This window comes from Leucoraja erinacea, chromosome 9 (assembly GCF_028641065.1).
Source record: "Leucoraja erinacea ecotype New England chromosome 9, Leri_hhj_1, whole genome shotgun sequence".
Lineage (NCBI taxonomy): Eukaryota > Metazoa > Chordata > Chondrichthyes > Rajiformes > Rajidae > Leucoraja > Leucoraja erinaceus.
The window spans coordinates 30600679-30622570 of NC_073385.1; the positions used below are offsets into that span (position 1 = coordinate 30600679).

General features: G+C 40.1%; 1 protein-coding gene across 1 annotated transcript in view; it reads right to left on the minus strand.

Moving 5' to 3' along the window:
• exoc5 (exocyst complex component 5) overlaps positions 1 to 21892 on the minus strand; it is a 50912-nt gene that overhangs the window by 11521 nt on the left and 17499 nt on the right. Inside the window, exons 4-11 of the mRNA XM_055640472.1 lie at positions 19790 to 19984; positions 16748 to 16812; positions 16308 to 16336; positions 15398 to 15507; positions 13161 to 13205; positions 12706 to 12846; positions 6682 to 6764; positions 2957 to 3166 (exon numbers count right to left, since the gene is read on the minus strand). Of these exons, the coding sequence (XP_055496447.1) occupies positions 2957 to 3166; positions 6682 to 6764; positions 12706 to 12846; positions 13161 to 13205; positions 15398 to 15507; positions 16308 to 16336; positions 16748 to 16812; positions 19790 to 19984 (878 nt within the window). The remainder of the gene's footprint in view (positions 1 to 2956; positions 3167 to 6681; positions 6765 to 12705; positions 12847 to 13160; positions 13206 to 15397; positions 15508 to 16307; positions 16337 to 16747; positions 16813 to 19789; positions 19985 to 21892) is intronic.

Consider the following 21892-nt stretch of genomic DNA (forward strand, 5'->3'; position numbering starts at 1 on the left):
TATTAAGAGAATCACACAGGTTATTGATTTCTAGTCGTTTGAGGTTCAAAAGCAACATGCTTAACCCTTTTCCAAAATGTTGCTCTTATCCTACATCAGGACTTGGACTTTCTCAACACTCTCCAGTACACTATATGACCTGTTTACAAATCATTTTTTGAAAATTATTTTTCATTTTGAAGAAGGGCGAATGATACTTCACAGGATGTTATATCTGAGAAAGGTTTACTGTGCAGTGTCTGTTAACCACTGCAGCAGTTGTTGAAACAAAAATGTTGTCACTCAATTAGACATTAGCAAATGACAATCAATGTTTAATGAATAAGAAACTGAAACCACTTGCAGAAGCTAATAAAGGGACCCAGAAGGGACAAACAAATTGTTTTCATCATCCGCTCTGCTATATTACTTCAAATTAACCAGCAGTTTGATGATTTTGTCCCACCCCACCTCTCTACCAGCTTTCTTCCGCCTATCACAGTCAATCAGTCTTAAGCAGGTTCCCAACCCGAAACGTTATCTACTCATTTCTCTAATATATGCTGCATAACCTGCTGAATTACTCCAGCACTGTGTTTTGCTCAAGACTCCAGCATGTGCAGTTCCTTGTGTCTCTAATCTTTTCGTGTGTACAATTTCAATGAAGCTGATGGTTTCTAGAAGCTTCAACTGCTCAGTCTCTGCTTCTTTTGTGACACCAAATGTATTAGAAGGAAACGAGGACACTTGGTGATCGATGGCGTGAAAAGTGAACTGGTTCTCTCCCTAAAGATGCTACAGATGTTCTTAGAAAGTTTCAAGATTAGAGTGCATTAACTGTTTTGAATAACAATCATATATCTGGTCAGGAGGTTTTGGAACCTGTCAAGTCTTTCAAAAAAAATGGCACCTTTAAACTAAATTCAATATGTTGGAGTAACTCAGCAACCTGGCAGCATCTGAAGAGGTAATGGACAAATGACATTTTGGGTCAGGACCCTTCTTCAGACTGAATGTAGTAGGTCTGGCTGGCAGACAGGGAGGCAGCCTGGCAGGTGGTTAGAGATGAGAGGGCAGATGGGTGGACAAAGGCTATTGCCAATGGCTAGAGGATGTCAAATTATTTGTGAACCAAGTTTATGAGTTTGTGGCTGGAAAAGAAATAGCTGTTTAAGGCACAAGAGGAAATTGTCATTTTGCTCGATATTATAAATGCTGTTTAGATCTTAGTGATGTACTAACAATGCTAATTATTTTTGCTCTGTGTTTGCCCAGAAATTGAAGAAAAATTGATGAATTGAAAAGAATTAAAGGCATTGCCGTGCTGTAGAGAATTTGGAAACACCTTCAAGTAGCACTTCAGATCCTATTTGTATCCTTGAATATGACCACAATTAATTTTTCTTTTGATTGATCTCCTAAACACTCGTTATGCCAACGTCAACCCAAAGTAAGTAAATGAGGAAAAGAACATTTTGTAAATATCTTCAGCGATACGCTCCATTTTTACCGTTGACAATTACTCTGGTGCAATCTACTAATTTATTTAAATCTAATAAATTAGTCAAGAGAAAAAAGTGATTTATTTGGGAAAACAAACCTAGTTGCATTTTTTTTAGCTAATAAAATCACACACTTGAGCAAATTAGAGCCCTAAAAAAACATATCAGCTGCATAGAAATTACAAAGCTTGTTTCTAGACTCTTCTAATTGCCAGGAGTAAATACAGGTCATCAAAAATAATCACTGAACTAGAACACAAATTTCTATCCAGTGAAGATGAGAAATCCTTTTGAAACAATATTGAACTGTTTTCTTAAGTTCAATATAAAATATCAGCATTAAGTTTATGAATTAGTGTAAAGAATGGGGCATGTTGACATTTTGTGTTGGTGTAATATGTAGTTGTTCAACATGTAACAAAATAATTAACTCTCCTGATCCAAGTTAACTTATATTTTTTAAAAGTTAAATAAATGTTCATTAAAAGTTTAGAAAATTTCCATAACAGGCATTTAAGCAAAACATTTTGTTTGGGGTGTGCATGAAGGAATTGCAGATGCTGGTTTAAAGCAAACATAGACACAGAATGCTGGAGTAACTTAGCAGGATAAGCAGCATCTCTGGAGAGAAGGAATGGGCAACGTTTTGGGTCGAGACCCTTCTTTAGACCAACGTCAGGAAGAAGGGAGATAGATAGATAAGGAAGTGTGAAGGTGTGAAAACAGGGCAAATGGAAAGGAGATAAATGAAAATGTAGAATAGATCATTGTTAGCTTGGACAAATAGAGATAAAATGTAGTCGGAGATAGTAAGAATGGTCGGAGATTAAGAAAAGGGAGGGATGGAGAGAGAGGGAAAGCAAAGGTTACTTGAAGTTAGAGAAGTCAATGTTCATACCTCTGGGGCATAAACTGAACAAACGTCCAAAAAAACAAACATTTTTTGGGATGATTCATTGTCTTTGCTTCCATTAAAAGACCCATATTAAACATATTAATGAAACGGTTTCAAACACAAAATGTTGCGTAGACTTCATAAACTGATAACATTTGATAGAGATCACATACTATCACATCTTGTTTCAATACATTTGAATACTTTGAATTTTATGAAGTTATTTTTAGGATTATTTATTCAAAACAACAGCAGTTTAAGATAATTTGTGTCTTGGAAGTCCTGAGAAAATCCATTTGGGAGCAAAACAAAAATTACTTTAGGAAGAAAGTATTAAGGTATGGTTTGTGTTATGGACTATCAAGTGAAGGTTAGTCACAGCTTTAATGAACACTGGCCATCTCAATACAACTTTAAAATGCAAGTCATCTTACAATCAACACCTAATTACAGCAAAGATCCCTATGTCATCAATCACGCTTTTGATCTGTTACTCATCTATAAATTAGGTACCGACCGCAACAGATAGAAAAAGGAACAGAATCAAACATGTTGCTTCAATTTCAAGTAATCCACTCACCCTCCAGTGCCATAAGCACGTTTTTGATGGTTTTTGGAATCATAATAACGCTGTAATACCATACTACTTCTATTCTTCAAGTAGCCAGTCTCAATTTCTATATAATTTTCCAAGTAGGAAATGAAAATGCCTTTGATTATTTTAGCCAGAAATGTCTGTTTATCAGTGCCAAGATCGAACTCTGCTAATTTGCTCGCTAGACTTGTGGTCCTGAAGGAAAATAGACAAAACAGTAAAGATTACATTCATTACTTGTTCACAAGCACTTACCAATGGTACTTAACTTAAACAAAACACAAAATGCTGGAGGAACTCAGCGGGTCTATGGTGGGAATGGACAGATGATGTTGAATGCAGATTGCCCACAGCAGCTGTGCAGGCACACAGACTCGGACAACACACAAGAACATAAATTACACAGAAACTATCCAAGATAGTTAAAAAGTGTGCAAAAAAACAATGACATTACTGCAAAAATACACGATTAGATAAATAAAATCCATGGTAGTGCAAGAGGTGGTCAGTAGAGTTCCTTTGCTGAAGGAGGAATAAGATTGCGTAGGTTGTTTCAAAACCCTGGTGGTTACAAGAAAGGAGGTGCGCTTGAACCAGGTGATGTGGGACTTAAGGATCCATACCTCCTGCCTGATGGTAGCAGATGGAAGAAGGCATGGGCCAGATGGTGGGAATCCTTGAGGATCATGTAGATAGTTTGGATGCAGCCGCATGCGTCTCTGTGCATTGGAATTGGCGTGCCAGGCCTTTATGCAACTAGTCTGATCATTTTCTACACTGCATCTGTATAGTTTGCTAGAGTATTCAGTGATATGCCATGTCTCTTTATACTTCTAAGAATTTAGAGACACTGGTGTACCTTCTTCATGATTACATCTAAGTGTTGGGCCCAGGACAAGTCAACCGAGATGTGAACAGCTAGGGATTTGAAGCTACTAACTCTCCACTGCCAACCCACTAATAAAAACTGGCATGTATCCTGACTTCCCCTTTCAACAATTAGTCAAACCACCCCCACCAGGTACTTTCCCCTGCAACCGCAGGAGATGTAACATCTGTCCCTTAACTTCGCCCCTCGACTCCATTCAAGGACCCCAACAGTTTTTCCAGTGAAGCAGAGGTTCACTTGCACATCCTACAACCTCATCTACTGTATCCACTGCTCCATGTATCAACTACTGGATATTGGTGAGACCAAGCGCAGGCGCGGTGATCGTTTCGCTAAACACCTCCTCTCAGTATGCCTTAACCTACCTGATCTCCCAGTTGCTCAGCACTTTTAACTCCCCCTCCCATTCCCAATCTGACTTTTCTGTCCTGGGCCCCCTCCATTGTCAGAGTGAGGCACAGTGCAAATTGGAGGAACAGCACTTCATATTTGGCTTGGGTAGTTTACACCCCCAGCCGTATGAACATTGATCTCTAACATCAAGTTGCCCTTGCTTTCCCACTCTCTCCATCCCCTCCCCAGTTCTCCCACCAATCTTACTGTCTCCGACTACATTCTATCTGTACCACCCACTCCCCTGACATCAGTCTGAAGAAGGATCTTGACCTGAAATGTCACTCATTCCTTCTCTCTAGAGATGCTGCCTGTCTCGCTGAGTTACTCCAGCATTTTGTGTCTACCTTCAATTTAAACCAGCATTTGCAGTTCTTTCTTACACATAATCTATTTTAGTGATACTGAATGCAGTCTACATCACCACAGCTTCTACTTTACATATACTCTGTTGGTATGTTATCAAATACCACGAACCTCATCTCACTCACAACGTGGGGTTTTATGAAGTTAGTCACCATCATATTTCTTCTATGTATTCAAATAAATGTTGCTTATTCATCTTAATCCTCTTTTTCATGTTGTGCTCATCTGATCCAATAATTACGTTTGATAACAGTTATTGATTCCTGGTTTTTGCGACTGAATTCAATGAGGTTCAGACACTTCTTTTAAAAATAAATATCAAGGGTTTTTCAGAAAGACCATTAACCCATTTGGGACGGTCTCTCAAAGGTAAAATGTCTCCCAGTCAAATCACAATCAGATAGATAATTAGTATTAGTATAGAAAGCTGGTTACAAATAAATTTTGAATCTGGGGGGATTAATACAGATAATTAGGTAATTTTCTGCAGTGCAGCCTGGTGCGTTCTTGCAGGACAAAGAAAAATGTGAATTAAACACCAAAAAATTAGCATTGACAATTATCATTGTTGTACATTACAGCATGGATACATTTGTGTGAAATCCTATCACACAAATTTTATATTACCCCACTTTCTCATCCACGCCCTACACACAAGGGACAATGTACGGAGGACAATTAACATAAAACAGTACAGTAATGGAACAGTCCCTTTAGCCCACAATGTTTGCACCCATCATGATGCCAAATTAAACTGATTTTTTTCTGCCTGTACATGATCCATGTGCCTCTATGTCCTGCACTTTCATGTGCCTTTCCAAAACCCTCTTAAACACCAACAATAAGGTGGCCAACCTACACACTTGCACATCTTTGGGATGTGGAATGAAACCAAAGCACCCAAAGATACCCACGTGGTCCCAGGAAGAATGAGTGAACTCCACACAGATAGCACCCGAGGTCAGGATAAAACCCAGGTCTCTGGCACTGTGAAACAGCAGCTCTACCAGCTGCACCAAATGGATCAACGCAACAAAAAATATTACAATAATACATTTTGAAAAATATTCAGTGTCATACAGATCAATTCAGTTTTCAAAGATTACAATTTGAAGATAGGATTGATTTCTACAAAGCAGCTTTGGAAAATTATGCAGATTGCAGGAATAAACAAGTGTCATTTCATTTAAATGGGTAATCTCAGATTTCAATCAATATCATGCATCACAACAAGGGTAAAAATTACATTTCAAATCAAAATGAGGGCAGGCCAATTTTCAGAATATAGCAAGATTCTTACCCAACGATAATTAACATACATGCAATGATTAATATCTCACATTCTCCATATCCCATTTTAATGTGTCAAAGAAGCAATAATGTTAATGTGTTTAAAACAATGTTTGACATTTAAGAATGCATTTTGAAAGTAGTCCATACATACTGTCTTAAGAAACAATATTTAAAGTATGGGTTTATTAAATGGGAAAGCCGCACAGGATACGGTGTTTACTTTTGGTTACCCTGCTATAGGAAAGACATCATTAAGCTGGAAAGAGTTTAAAGATGATTTACGATTATGTTGCCAGGACTCAAAGGGCTGAGCTACAGGAAGAGGTTGGGCAGGCTAGGACTTTATTCCTCAGAATTTAGGAGTGGATGTGGCCTTATAAGGTTGTATAAAATCATGAAGGGCATAGGTAAGATGAACATGCAGTCTTTTTCTCCCAAGGGAGTTTCAAAATCCAGAGGGCATAACTTTAAGGTAAGAAGGGAAAGATTTGTCGAGGACCTGAGAGGCAACATCTTCACCACAGGATGGTGCAGATATGGAACGAGCTGCCAGAGTTAGTCGTTGAGGCAGGTACAATAACATTTAAAATACATCTAGATGGGCATTTAGACAGGAAGGGTTAAGAGGGATACACACCATTAGCGGGCAGATGGGACTACCTTAGATGGACATCTTAGTCAGCATGGGCAAGATCCGCCCAAAGTCCTGTTACTGTGGTCTATTACTCTATGACTCAAAAATGACAAAAAATTACCAGTAACATCTTACCTTGTGTACAGATCATACAGGTTCTTTAAATACTGTTCTGCATCAGACTTTTTACTCTCTTCTAATCTATCTCGGATAAAACTCTAAAAAGGTACGAAAAGAAAAAATGATTCCAACACAACAGGATTTTAAAATTGACAGTATAATGCCAGTGAAAAGTTGCACATGTTGTCAGCACTAAATAAGCTCAATTATATCACTGGTATCAAAACTAAAAAGCAATTCTAGGAACTGAGAAAATCTTATGAAGCTTGTATTTCACTTGAGTGAAGAATTAGTTAAAACCTTCGTTGCTTCTGACACATTTGCATAGCAAAAAGACTTTGAATAGTTAATGATTGGCAAGAAAAAATTACAATTTATTGTTAAACTGCCAATTTATTTTAATTATTCTTGATAAGTCTTGGGGAAAAGATAATTAAGAACAAAAGCCTTTTTTTAAACTACTCTCTTTGGTTATTAACAAAGTGAAGTACAGCCTTAATTGCAATATTATCATTCTGACTCCTGACGGGCACCCGAAAAAGGTACCACATCACCCCGATCCTAGCCTCTCCACTGGCTCCTTGTGCGGTTCAGAATAAATTTCAAGATCCTCCTTTATGTCTACAAAGCCTTTAATGGGCTTGCCCCCACCTACATCAAAAGTCTGCTTGCCCACCGCACCACCTCCAGGTCCCTCAGATCGGTCGACTTGGGGTTACTGAACATCCCGTGGTCTAGGCATAAGCTCAGGGGCGAACCACGCCTTTGCGGTTGCAGCTCCTAGACTGTGCAGCAGCATCCCTCTTCCCATCAGAACTACCCCCTCCATCGACTCCTTTAAGTGGAGTCTTAAAACTCATCTCTACTCCCAAGTCTTTCTTGACGTCCTCTGAGCGAGGGCTATATGTATGTAGTGATGTATGTATTTAATCTATGAACCACTGTTGTATAACGATAGTACCTCCACCAATGTAAAGCACTTTGGCCAACAAGAGTTGTTTTTTAAATGTGTTATATAAATAAAAGTGACTTGACGTGACTAATGCAATGAGCTTCCAAACCCACCCCATCCCAATTTCCCCAACAGCTGCAGGAAATGTAACATCGTCCCTATACCTCCGCGCTCACATCCGCCCAGGGACCCCAGCAATCCTTCCAGGTGAGAGACGTTCACATGCACCTCCTCCTTTGCCTCGGCGAGGTGAAGCATAGACTTGGCCACAGTTTCGGTTGAACACTCGCGCCCAGCCCACCAAGGCCTGCAGGATCTTACGGTTGTTAACCATTTTAGCACCCTTTCCCTTTCCCATACTGACCTTTCTGTCCTAGGTCTCCATTGCCAGAGTGAGGCCACACGCAAACTAGAAGAACAGCACCTCATATCTACCCTCTTGGGTAGATTACATTGGAGAATTTGAACATTGAATTCTCCAATGTTAGGTAACAAACCAATAAACAAGCCCCTTCCTTTCCCCCCCACATTCCATGTGCCCCACGATTTCTCCTCTTCCACCTATATTCCTTCCGCTGGCTTCACAATTCACACCACTTGTCTTTTCATCTCTGGCCATTCTTTAGCCAGTTGCCTATCATTATCCCCCTCGCCTTACCCACCTACCACTCACCAGGCTTTGTCCAAACCCTCCACTCTACCAGGTTCTCCCTCCCACCAAATCAGCCTCAAGAGGGGGTCATAACTCAAAATATCACCTATCCATGTTCTCTCGAGCAGCTGCGTGGCCCATTGAGTTATTCCAGCACTTATCTTTTTTCTTCCAATCCATATTTGTTTCAATATCAAGCCTCCCCATTTACATCTCACACCTCTCCCCCCCTCCCCCCCCCCCCCCCCCCCTTAATATCCTTCCTCATCTCTAACGCCAAAGCCTTTAGAGTGATACAGTGTGGGAACAGGCCCTTCAGCCCAACTTGCCCACACCGCCCAACGTATCCTAACTACACTATCCCCACCTGCCAGCATTTGGTCCATATCCCTCCAAAACTGTGCTATCCATATACCTGTCTCTGAATGTTTCTGAAATGTTGGGATAGTCCCTGCCTCAACTGCCTCCTCTGGCAGCTTGTTCCATAAAGCCACCACCCTTTGTTTGAAAAAGTTACCCATCAGATTCCTATTACATCTTTTCCCCTTCACCTTAAACCTATATCCTCTGGTCCTCGATTCACCTACTTTGGGCAAGAGACTAGCCGATCTCTTCCACTCATGATCTTATACACCTCTATAAGATCACCCCCTCATCCCCATGCGCCCCAAGGATGAAGATCACCCCCTCATCCCCTTGCGCCCCAAGCCTACTCAACCTCTGCCTATAGCTCAGAGTCGCTAGTCCTGACAACATCCTCATAAATCTTCAAATCTTTTAAATCTTTCTTTTTAATTCAAGCTCACTTTTCATTGTTCCATTTAAATTTTGTTCGGACCTAGATTTCCTACAATTTAGAAATGCAAACATAATCTTTGATCATACTGGTATTTTGCTTTGAGTTAACCTTGCAGAGCACCAACTTACATCAACACACCTGCCCCCCTCTCCGAACACTCACAGTGTGAACCCACTCCACTTTATAATAAGACATCCACTTAGGCGACATGGCATTGTGTCAGGAAGCTGCAATTGTGATAAATTAGCTTAGCTTCAACATTGATACTAGTTTATTATTGTCACATGTACCAAGATATGAAATGCTTTTGTTTGCATGCTAACCCATTGAGTTATACCAGCACACTAATCGTTATTCCCTTTACCCTGTATCTGTAGTGTGGACGGCTTGATTGTAATTACATTTAGTCTTTTCCCAGACTGGACAGCACGCGACAAAAAGCTTTTCACTGCACACGTGACAATAAACTAAACTAAAAAAGTAAGTATATTTGTTTTAATACCAAGTCTCCTCATTTATATCTCGCAACCCCACCCCCCACATTTAATTTTATCGAAACCAACCAAATCATGCTGTATATGAATACAATCTAGCCATATACAAGGTAATGTACCACAAAAAGAAATAAGAGAATACATAATATAGTGTTACATCATTAGAGCGTAACAGTTAAAGAAACAGCATGGACCGCAATGAGGTAGGTTGAATGATCTGAATGATACCCTATAATGGGAGGGCTGTTCAGTAGTCTGATGAAGCAGCAGCTGGTGAGGGGAGGGAGCGAAACAGTGACCGAGCAGGTCCTGAAGTAAGCGGTATCAGCAAGGGGCTAGAACGCAAGGCACAACAACAAATGAATGATGCGGCAGAAGGGCAGACCAGCAGCATCGGCACCTAGTTTTATGGGGAAACGACACAAAGCACTAGAGTAAATCACCAGATTGAATCAGTCTGAAGGACGGACCTGACCAGAAACATCATCTATCCATGTTCTCAGATATGCTGCTTGATCGGCTGAGTTTTCATTTTGTGTATTAATCAGTATCTGCAGTTCTTGCTGTTTCTTACTTTTTTGTTTTACGTGATTCCAACGTGCAAAACAGGGTTTACGGAACGTAACCCTTACGCAAGTCAGAGTGTGTCTGTACCTCTATGTTAATGCACAGGGGCCAATTAACTAGAGGTATTACATTAATATTCCTCACCTGTATTGTCCAAGAAGGAGAAATAGTAGCTTGAGAATGCAGGGATGAACAGTCTGTTGCTGAACACTTCTACTGTGTACAGTAGAGAACATACTAGTTGGTTGCATCAAGGTCTGGTTCAGTAACTCAGATGCCCAGGAATGAAGGAGGCTACAGAAAGTGGTAGAGTCTGCCTGGTCCATCACAGGTACTGACCTCCCCACCATCGAAGGGATCTATAGGTGGCGCTGCCACGATCTTAAAAAACCTACACCACCCTGGCCACACTCTCATCTCGCTACCACCATAAGGAAGGTGGGACAGGTAGCTGAGAATGCAACTTCCAGGTTCAAGAACAGCTTCTTCCCGTAACGATCAGGTGCTTGTACCAGACTGCTTGGGCGGAAATCGCTATCAAAGCATTGGGGGGGGGGGGGAGAACAATTTCTTGGTGGCCGCATGCGCGCACAGACACGGGCGAGGGTCAAAATTTGTCAGTAAGGGCTGTGCGATTGATATAGAGATAGATTTAGGTTAAGCCTTTGTAAAGATCACACATGCGAAATTAAAACAGAAATTAGAGCCCATACGATCCAAGGCAAGTTGAGCTTGAGACAGAGCTGATAACAGAGTTGTTTCAATGACTGGAAGCCTAAATCCAGTGGGGTAACAAAGGTATCAGTGGTGGAACACTGAATGTTCGGTATATACATTAACAATTTGTATCATTATAATATGCAGCAACGAAGGTGGGATTTGAAAGTTTATAGATAACACGAGAATTGGTTATCAACGAAGAGGATAGCTTTAGGCTACAGGATGACATTAACCAATTGGTAAAATTGCACGGCAATGGCATGTATGAACCCTGGGAGGACTAACAGGGGTAGGGTGTACACAATGAATGATAATCCGCCATTGCATCATTCTGGAATACTGATATTTCCCCCCGCTCTCAAGATTAACGAGGCCCCATTTCCTACGCTATTTAAACTCACCAGGCCTCACATTTCCTGCACTCACTTTATACTCACCAGTGAGGACTCAGCATGGGTTTTACAGAAGGGAAATAGCATTTGACAAATGTATTAGAGTTCTTCGACTATGAAGTGAGCAAAGTATATCAAGGGGAATTGGTGGATGTAATTATTTTTGGTTACCAAAGATATTCAATCAGGTGCCATAAAAAAGGTAATGGGCAAGTGAGAGCTCAGAGTTAGGAGCTATATATTAGCATGTAGAGAAACATTGAAAGCTTAAGTATGGAAATCTTCCAACAGTACATGAGTCCACATGGATCATACAGTTTTGGGTTCCATATTTAAGGAATATGCTTGCTTTATAAACAGTTCAGAGAATATTCACAGGCTTGATTCCAGGGACAAAGGAACAACTGCGTAGACACGTGAAACTAAAGATGCTGGAATCTTTATAAAACACAGTGTGCTGGAAGAACTCAGCAGGTCAAGCAGCATCTGCCTGGAATGGATAGACTGTTTGGGTCTGGATTGGTTCCAGCCCAAAACATCACTATTCCCTCCACATACAATGCCCCCCACAATGTTTGGGACAAAGAACCATCATTTATTTATTTGCCTTTGTACTCCACAATTTGAGATTTGAAAAAAATGCTGTTAAAGTGCACATTGTCAGGTTTTATTAAAGGGTATTTTTATACATTTTGGACAGAAGGAACTGCAGAAACAGGTTTACAAAATAAGACAAAATACTGGAATACGCTGACATTTCTAAGATGAACATATTCATCTGAGTTACTCCAGTACTTTGTTCCCTCCACAGCTGCAGCCTGACCCAATGTGTTATCCCATCACTTTGTGCCTTGAACAACAAAGTTGGGTCTATAATCACTAAAGAGTTGAGAAATGTGAGTGATGTTCTAATGGAGACAAGATTCTCCATTAGGGCTTAATAGGATCTATAGTACTAGGATGTTTTCCCCGTAAGGGGAGATTCTGTCTTTAAGTAAAGTGGGGGTGGAAGGGGTGGGGGTGGATGAGGTTTTCAGTATTAGCATACGGCCTCTTAATTCAGAGATAAGGAAAATCTTCTCTTAAATGGTCATCAATCTTTCAATCTTTGAATTAACTTCCCCAAAAAGAGAAAAACATACATTTTTCTATTTTGTGGAGCAAAAGGTTATGGAGCATCAGGCAAGTGGAGTTGAAGTCAAGATAAGATCAGCCAAAATCATACTGGAAGGCAGAGCAGGCTTGGGCCCTAAGGCTTATTCCTTTCATTTTTATATTAAAGTCAGGTTCTACAGAAGATTAGTTTGTATCATTGGCAATACCATCAATATATTATTTCCCATATTGTAACAGCTTTTAGTTCTTTGTCAGGTTAATACATTTTAGTAACTAAACCTGTTCATGCAGCTTGGATTTGATGTTTCAAATTATTTTAAATGCGTACCATAAGGGTGAAATATTACCTGAAGTCTAATCTCAAAAATGTTTTGAATAAGTTTGGCCATCACATTCTCTGGGCTGCTGAAGACTTCCCAAACTTCTTTGTTTACTCGTTGGCACAACAGGGCTGTATCTTCAAATAAATCATTCCTGAAATACGAACCCTTCAAATGGAACATTTTAATTATATGTCGTATAATAGAATCCATTGGATTAAGACATTGCAGAGGAAAAGACAGCAGAAAATAATATATTTTACATATCACATCCTCAGACATTGTTTTTTTAGTAGACAAAGTGGTGCTGCTATGCACCATTAATGAATATTTGGATCATGTGGCCCTAAAACAAAATAACATATAACTTTTTAGAGATGCCACTATGGCAGAATGTCACAAAAGGTTGTCCGCATTAAAAAATGTAACAAGAAATAAAACTTCACAAAAGATAAACAAGAAAGATGGATTACAGCAATTACCTCCTGGCATTGTTTTATGTACACATCCACACAGTGAGAATAACCCTGAAAGAAAGAAAATATGTTCAAAATTACATTCAATTTTTTTAGAATGACAAAACACAAACATTAGTCTAAATTGGAAATCTATTCCTCTGATAGAAATACACAATTGTTGGGGGCCTTCTCTGGAACGGTTTCTCAAATGAATCTCACATGGGACACTTCAGAATTAAGGTTTAGGGGTAATATGAGGGGGAACTTCTTTACTCAGAGAGTGGTAGCGGTGGGAAGCTTCCATGGAAGTGGTGGAGGTAGGTATCATTTAAAAATAAATTGGATAGGCATAGGATTGGAGGGTTATGGTATAGTGCAGGCAGGTCAGATGGCCTGTTTCCGTGCTGTAATTGTTATATGGTTATTCATAGATTGTTAGTATAATCAGGAAATATTCAAATGAGATTGTTGTTCGAGAAGTTATGGCATTGGTATATCTCATATTGCAGCATAAACAGCATTTTATCCTTTTGAAAATGAGTAGAGGTATGAGAGAGATAGGAGTACACAAGCGCATTAGGCAACAATGACCCATTTGTTTCAATATTGTATACTTTAAGTGAAAATCATTAAAAGATGTATGAAAGACACTGAAGTACATAATTCACTGTTCTGGTCCCCTTGTACAACAAGATATATAGGCACTCCCTGACTTGCGTAATAGTCAACTTACTTAAACTAGCACTTACATAAACAATTCACAATGGATGGTCCTGTTTCCTGAATGACCTGTGTTATTGCAACGAGAGCATGATGCAGGATTCCAGTCTGCTTCATTGATATAAAAGCTTGCTACTCTTCCAGTTTTGGCCACTGTCAGGGTAACACTGGGATGACAAGTAACAATGAGGGAGGCGGTGGAGAACAACCACCGGCCGAGCCACCGACATCTTCCTCAAGGTGCACCAGCGAGTCCTTCTACATCAGCAGCAGCACCGTCCGGTTGACACAGCTATTGTGCGGCTCACGTTGTAGCCTCTGGTTGACAGCACTTTCTTTAGGCTGCCACCACCAACAGGACACACTCGGTCACCATGGGACTCCTGCTCCTCTCACCAGCTGCTCTTCTTCCTGTTGGCCATTATTTTGTCTGCTTCCCCCCTCCACCACCATTGCTTCGTACCTCCTCCTCCTGTCGCTTTGTCCACTCCGCTGCCCCCCCCCCCCCCCCCCCTCCACCTTGGAAGATGTAAGAGACTCAGGGGAAGTAAACGGAGGTAGTGGCAATGGAGGGAGAAGCAGCAGAGGCAGCAGCGATGGAGGGGGGAGCAGACAAAGCAATAGCCAACAGGAAGAAGTGACAACTGACGAGAACTGAAGAACCCCATGGTGAGCAAGCACGTCTTGTCGGTGGCAGCAACCTGAAGGTGCTGTCAGCCAGAGGCTACAACACGAGCTACAACAACAGCTGCATCAATCAGATGTTACAGCAGCTAGAGAAGAAGGGCTCGCTGGTACAAACCAGTGTCAGTCTGAAGAAGGGTCCAACCAGAAAGGTTCCCGATCCATGTTCTCCAGAGATGCTGCCTGACCTGCTGATATCCTCCAGCACTGTGTTGTTTTGTGTAATAACCAGCATCTGTAATTCTCAGTTTCTACCTTGTTTTAAGGTGATTCCAACTTGCTTAAAATCTGACTTACTCAAGGGTTTACGTAAATTAATCCTTATGCAATTTATCCTTATTTGTAGTAATAAATTAATTATTGAAAGTAGACACAAAATGCTGGAGTTACTCAATGGGATAGGCAGCTTCTCTGGAGAGAAGGAATGGGTGCCGTTTCGGGTTAAGACCATTCTTCTGATTAAATATCGAGTTGAGAGGATTGTCATATCAAGATCCAATCCAGGCCAAGCAGGATGGGTCTGTATTCTTTCGAGGGATGAGGGGTTATAGTATTGAAACATAAATGATCTAAAGGGAGCATGATAGAATATTTATTGAAATCTTTTTACATAAGAGAGATTCTTTTAAGCCTTTGCCAAGCAAGTCAATCGATCCATAGGTCAAAGGGAGGAAGGGGGAGGTGGGTGGACCAATTGAAGACTTGAATGTGCTAAAGTATGATCTTAATTAAGTTTATATATCTTGGAATCCTGTATTTTAGCAATTTCAATACATTTATCAATTTCATCGTCAAAGTTTTATCCGTTAGCGCAGCAGGTTTAGCAGTGCAGAAACAGGTAGAAAATCTTTAAATACCTTAAAATGGAGTAAAACTGCTGCGACCTCATGCATCCTAGAAATTTCATTCTTCCGCTGGGCATTTGTGAACTCCTGAATTAACTGTAATTCCAAATCATGATATTTACCTGGTAATAACACAATCAGTGTCATATAGCAAGGAAACAGCCGCTTTGCTTCAACACATTTGTGATGATCAACTACACATTCATTTTTTTTTAAATTCTCCTTACATTCCAATCAACTCCTGGCCAGATTCTCCCCCTCCCCTACACTTTCTAGGGGAAATTTACTGTGGGCAATTACCCATCAACCTGTACGCCTGCCGAATGTGGGAGGAAACCAAATCACTTGGAGTAAAGCCACAGTCAGAGGAAGATGATGCACACTCTACCTGCTGTCAGGATTGAACCCACATTGCTGGAGCTAAGCTCTAACAGGGTTGCCAAAATTACCCAAATCATTTGTTGTATATCCACGTGACGGGAGAAATGGGTGAGAGGTAATGATGAGAAAATGTCAGCTGTTGGTGGCACCTGTGTTATTGTTATTGCCAACATAAATCTTTCCACGTGTCATTTGCGAGAATTATCCGAAAATCATCAAATTAAGGTGTTACTCGTACTCAGAATTTTAAGAGAGAACCCTCAAGATCTATATGCAACTTAATTTTAAGGCGGCAATTATTCTGTTACATTCAAAATATGAAACTCCCACCAACATAAGTGTAGCACAAAGAACTTTTGCAAACTTGATCAATTTTGTAGCTCCTGGGCATTCCCGATTTCACATAAGCCTGTCAGTGCTGCAGTTAACCATCAAAAGCTGACTGTCTGCAGAATGTTTTATGAATACCATCAGAATATCAGCATCCCAGTTTATGGGAGCTTTCCTGCTAATGTAATCTCACCGAATTATATGAACTCACTTGCGATTTTTGACTTCACCTCGGCAAATCTAAGGAAGCAAAAAAAAAAACACGCTTACAGATTACATGCTGCCATATTTTAATGTTTATTGAATGTCAATTATGATAAATGTTTCAACAGTCTTTTGAACATTTTCTATGTATTGATAAACTTTAAGAATAAGCAGCAAATAGATTTTCACATGCTTAATCAGAATGTTTGAAACATATCAAGCTCTCAATGGTTCAACAATCAAATTCTCAAAACAATCCTTTGAGAGCCCTGAACGCTGCTTACATGGGACATGGATGATAAAACAACAATTAACTTGTAAGGTTTTTTTTGATAACGCGATTTTTAAAAATAACTTGCTTTATTAGTCAAAATAATTTAGTCACTTACTGTTTAAGACACTGTTGAAAATTATACACTATCTTGCTAATCTGAATATTTACCTTACCTATCAAAGGGCAATTCTTGAGCAATGAGATGCAACTTCTGAATAATATCAGCTGCTTCCTTAATCTGTAACAATAACATTCATATTAAATTAGTTTTAACGACGGGCTCATTAAATTAAAAGTGCATTATGTTTGAAATGCAGAATGGAATAGCGAGAATTTTTTTAATTTTATCTAGAAATACAAGTTGAAAATGCTGCAATCTTGAGCATAAAACAGTACTGGAGGAACTCAGTAGGTCAGGCAGCATCGGTGGAAGAAATGGATAGGCTATGCTTGTGGTTGGAACCTTTCTTCAGACTAAGTTTCTCCAGTATTTTGTTTTGTGCTCAAGTTATTTTATCTATTATACAACAGAAAAGATTTGAATAAAACCAAGCTTGGAAAATAACCTAAACATTTTGGTACAAAGCTCATGCGGAATCCTATTATTACTCTTCACACTGCCCTGTTTGGTATTCCATAATCGTAGCACCATCAAAACATACTATCATATCCCAATGTAGATTAATTATGCATAATTTTGATGGTGCTAATATATAAATGGGAGGCAGATTACAGCACCAATGTAGTTTGATGAATCATCAGCACTATATGGTTTCTCAGTGCTGTACATCACTCTTAATTTTTAAGATGATAATGGTTCTATATTATTTCAATCGAACAAGTGACTTCAATATGCTGTTTTTGAAGTTTGCAAAGAACTATAACAAACATTCAATTTGAATAGAAATAGCTGTAGTTGTTAAATTAACATATTTTACGTAGACTGTATCCACCTAAACTCTGTTACATCTTACTAATGCTCACCTCACTAATAGCCCTGCGCTTCTGAACAAACAGAAGTGATGAATATTCCCAGGAAGCATTACTAAAAAAACAAAATCATAATCCAACTAAATGTAACAAAACTCCTAATAGGATATGTTTGGAACAAGGTTTACAGAGCAGAAATAACTCAAATGTTTGATAATTGATATGAACTCATTAGATTTTTAAGTTTAAGGATGAGTGAAACACTTCCTAAGTCCTAAGATGGTAGAATGATAAAGGCAGCATACAGTATGTTTGCCTTCATTGCTAGGGGCATTGAGTATATGTCAGGAATTCATGAAGGTACACAAAAATGCTGGAGAAACTCAGCGGGTGCAGCAGCATCTATGGAGCAAAGGAAATAGGTGACGTTTCGGGCCGAAACACTTCTTTAATTCATGATGCACACCTATAGGACTTTGGTGAGGTTTCATTTGGAGTACTGCTTACAGCTCTGGTCGCCCCATTGCAGAAGAGATTTGGAGGCTTTGAGGGTGCAGAGGGAGTTTACCAGAATGCTGCCTGGATTAGTGGGTTTTAGCTACAGGGGAATGTTTGATAAATTTGCACTGTTTTCTCTGGAACATCGCAGGTTAGGGAAACACAGGATAGAAGTATATAAAATTATGAGAAGCATAGATAGGACAGACAGTTAGAACCGTTTTCCAAGGCTGAAAATGTTTAACTGAGAGGTATAGCTATGAGGTGAGAGAGGGAACGTTTAATGGAGATGAGCGGTGCAAGTGTTTTTTTTTTTTTTATAGAGTGGAGAGTGCCTGGAACACATTGCCAGGGGTGGCGGCAGAGTCAGATATGATGGTGCTGCTTATGAGGCTTTTAGATAGGCACATAGGAATGCATAAAATAGAGGGATATGAATCATATACAGTCAGATGAGATGAATTTGGCACCATATTCAACACAAACATTGTTGGCCGAAGGATCCTTCACGTGTAGTAGTCTGTGGGTAAAGTTCAGCGAGTTCCAGCAAGAGAAACTGGATGGGGGAGGGGTGGAGAGCATGACCCCCTGGGGGAAGCCAATGATACAAAAAAAAAAGGTGATAAGGCATGTTGTAATAAGGACAATGTGATCCAACAACAGGATATAAAGAGATCGAATGATTGGGTGCAAAATTGAGTTAAATATGGTGACGTTCAAGGTCAAGTGTATCAGTAAGAATGAAGAGGCAGATTATCTAAATAGCGAAAGACTATAAATAATTGGAGTCAGGGGAACCAATAACCTATACCTGATCCTATTTTCTTGTCTTCTCAAGGGCTAAAATTCTTCACCCACCTTCCCACCAAACAGCTCTTCCTGCCCTTTTTCTTTCCCCTTCTCTGCCACCATCTCGCGTACATGCCCGTTTCCTAAATCCAACCCCGATCCTCCCCGACTTGCCTCCATATGCCTGTCACTCTTAACTACTCCTCAGTCCCGCCCCGCCAGCCCCCATCCCTACTGTATATAATGGCTATCTTCCACCTTCCATTCTCAGTTCTGATTTAGGACCTCAACACGAAACAGGCACAGGTGCTCACACCTTACTCATTTCTGCTCAACCTGCTGAATTCCTCCAGCAGTTTATTTTTTGCTCCAGATTCCAGTATCTGCAGTCTTTATTAATTGATTGAAAGATACATCGTAGAAACGCCGACCATCGATCACTTGTTTATACTAGTTCTATGTAAACCTATGTGCGGAACAGGCATAGAAGAGATACAGCCACACACCAGGGACAATTTAGAGGCAAATTAACCATCAAATCCGCACATCCTCAGGATGTGGTAAAAAGCTGGAGCACACGGAAGAAATCTACGCTGCAAGGAAGAACATGCAAACTCTACACAGACAGAAAGCAAAGTCAGGATCAAATCCAGGTCTCTGGTGTTAAGAGACTGCCGCTCTAGCAGCTGCACCATTGTGCCACCCTCATATTCATCAAAATTCTTTACTTAATTAGCAAAATTGGAAAGTTATATTAAAATATAAAATATATAATAATATATTATATTAAAAATATGATAAAACTTTTGTATTCAAATGCTTTATCAAAACATTGCAGGTTACCATTTTATACATTAACATTTCTGAACAATAAAATTGTTACACTCTTTATCGAGAGTGCATTCAAGGTGGTTCAAAGTCTGTGGAAAGATACAGTAACAGCTTGTAAGCAGCATTGCTAACTACTTTGAGCCACCTATCTTGCTGACAGGCATTACCTTTTCTGGATTGGTAAAAATATCAGACTTCAACTCTCCATCCAGGAACTCATTAAAGTACTTCATCAGTTTTTGTGCTTCTACAGCCCGTTGCCTTGGAGTATTTACTCCCTCCAGTTGGTCTCCAAGGTGACAAACCTTTGTAGCGACATAGCTGATATGTTCATCCAACTCCTGGAAATGTTGGAAAGCAATCTAAAGGCAAAAATAAGAAGCATTCTACAGTTACTACAGCAAAAAGTACACTAAATATCTCACCTTAATATTAATTTATGTGCATTATTGTGATGCATTAGTAAGAGAGAAAGAAATAGCTTTTTTTGAAAACGGTATAAATTGTATCATATTTCTCAATTTAAAAATAATAATTCTATTAGCGGAAGATTTTCAGCATCTGAAGATTTTTGCTTTTTGGTTCTTGCTGGAAACTTTGAGAAGACAATTGTCTGTATCTACCTTGTCAGCTTTACAAGTATCTATACCCACAGTAACATGTTAAATGTTTTCTGAAAATTGCCTCACAAGTCGCCGTTGAATCAACCCTCCACAAGAATAAAACGAGGAGGAATACCCGACATCTACTCTGACATCAGATTTGGGTCAACAAAAGCTCGGAGCACAGTTGATCACACAAAGATCTTTGGTACTTACACCACAGACTTGTATAGAAATAATATGCTGCAGTTTTACTCACAGAATTTTACCTTTCAGCCAATCTTCCACAATTTTCCACCACAATGTTCTGTCCCACAGAGCGAAATGAACAACGGAACAATGTTATACAATGGTCTGAATATTAAATATATTAACTCCAAGGTAGACAAAAATGTTGGAGAAATTCAGCGGGTGCGGCAACATCTATGGAAATAAGGAATAGGTGACGTTTCAGGTCAGACCCTTCTTCAGACTGATGTCAGGGGGCGGGGGGGAAAAGAAAAGTAAGATGCGGAGACAGTAGGCTTGTGGGAGAGCTGGGAAGGGGAGGGGAAGGAGGAAGAAAGCAAAGACTATCTGAAATTGGAGAAATCAGTGTTCATACCGCTGGGGTGCAAACTACCCAAGCGAAATTTGAGGTGCTGTTCCTCCAATTTGCGCTGGGCTTCACTCTGGCAATGGAGGAGACCCAGGACAGAAAAGTCTGATTCGTAATGGGAGGGGGAGTTGAAGTGCTGAGCCACCGGGAGACCAGGTTGGTTATTGCGAACTGATCGGAGACGTTGGGCGAAGCGATCGCCAAGCCTGCGCTTGGTCCCGCCGATGTGGAGAAGTTAACTCCAGGTCTCTTGAGGTTGGACCCAACAGGTAGGAAAACCTCTTATTGATAATCATGTGGTCTTATCCCTCAATGGATGAACCAGTACTTCCCATGATTAAACCTCACTTAAATCACAGCAAGGAAAGCTCCTCAAAATATAGAAGCAGCTTAATAAACAAACTATCAGTAACACTGGCATAGTTTTAATCATTATTCTTGGAAATTATAGATTGTATGTCATTTATATGTGAATGCACGATTTATATATGAATGCATGAAGTACAAGAAATAAAGTGGATGAGCTTAAGGCTCAGTTAGAAATTGGCAAGTATGATGTTGTGGGAATTACAGAGACAAGGCTGCAAGAGGACCAGGGCTGAGAACTGAATATTCAAGGGTATTCGTCCTATCGAAAAGACAGACAGGTCGGCAGGGGTGGGGTAGCCCAGTTGGAGACAAATTAAATTCAGTCCCTTGCAAGGGGTGACAGAATCAGATGTAGGGTCAGTATAGATAAGGGTGGGAGATTGCAACCAGGGTGGTCCGCCCTGTTTCGATGAATGCAATCAACCTGGCGTGCACAATCAAATAAGATAAAATAGAACAAGTTGCCCTGCAACTTTAGGCTGTGCACGCCATATGCAAGAAGAAGAATGCTTAGAACTGAGGAATTGTAAGGGTAAAAAGACCCTAATGGGAGTTATCTACAGGCCCCCAAAAAGTAGCCTGGATATAGGGTGCAAGTTGAATCAAGAGTTAAAATTAGCATGCCGCAAAGGTAATGCTATGGTTGTTATGGGAGATTTCAACATGCAGGTAGACTGGGAAAATGAGGTTGGTACTAGACT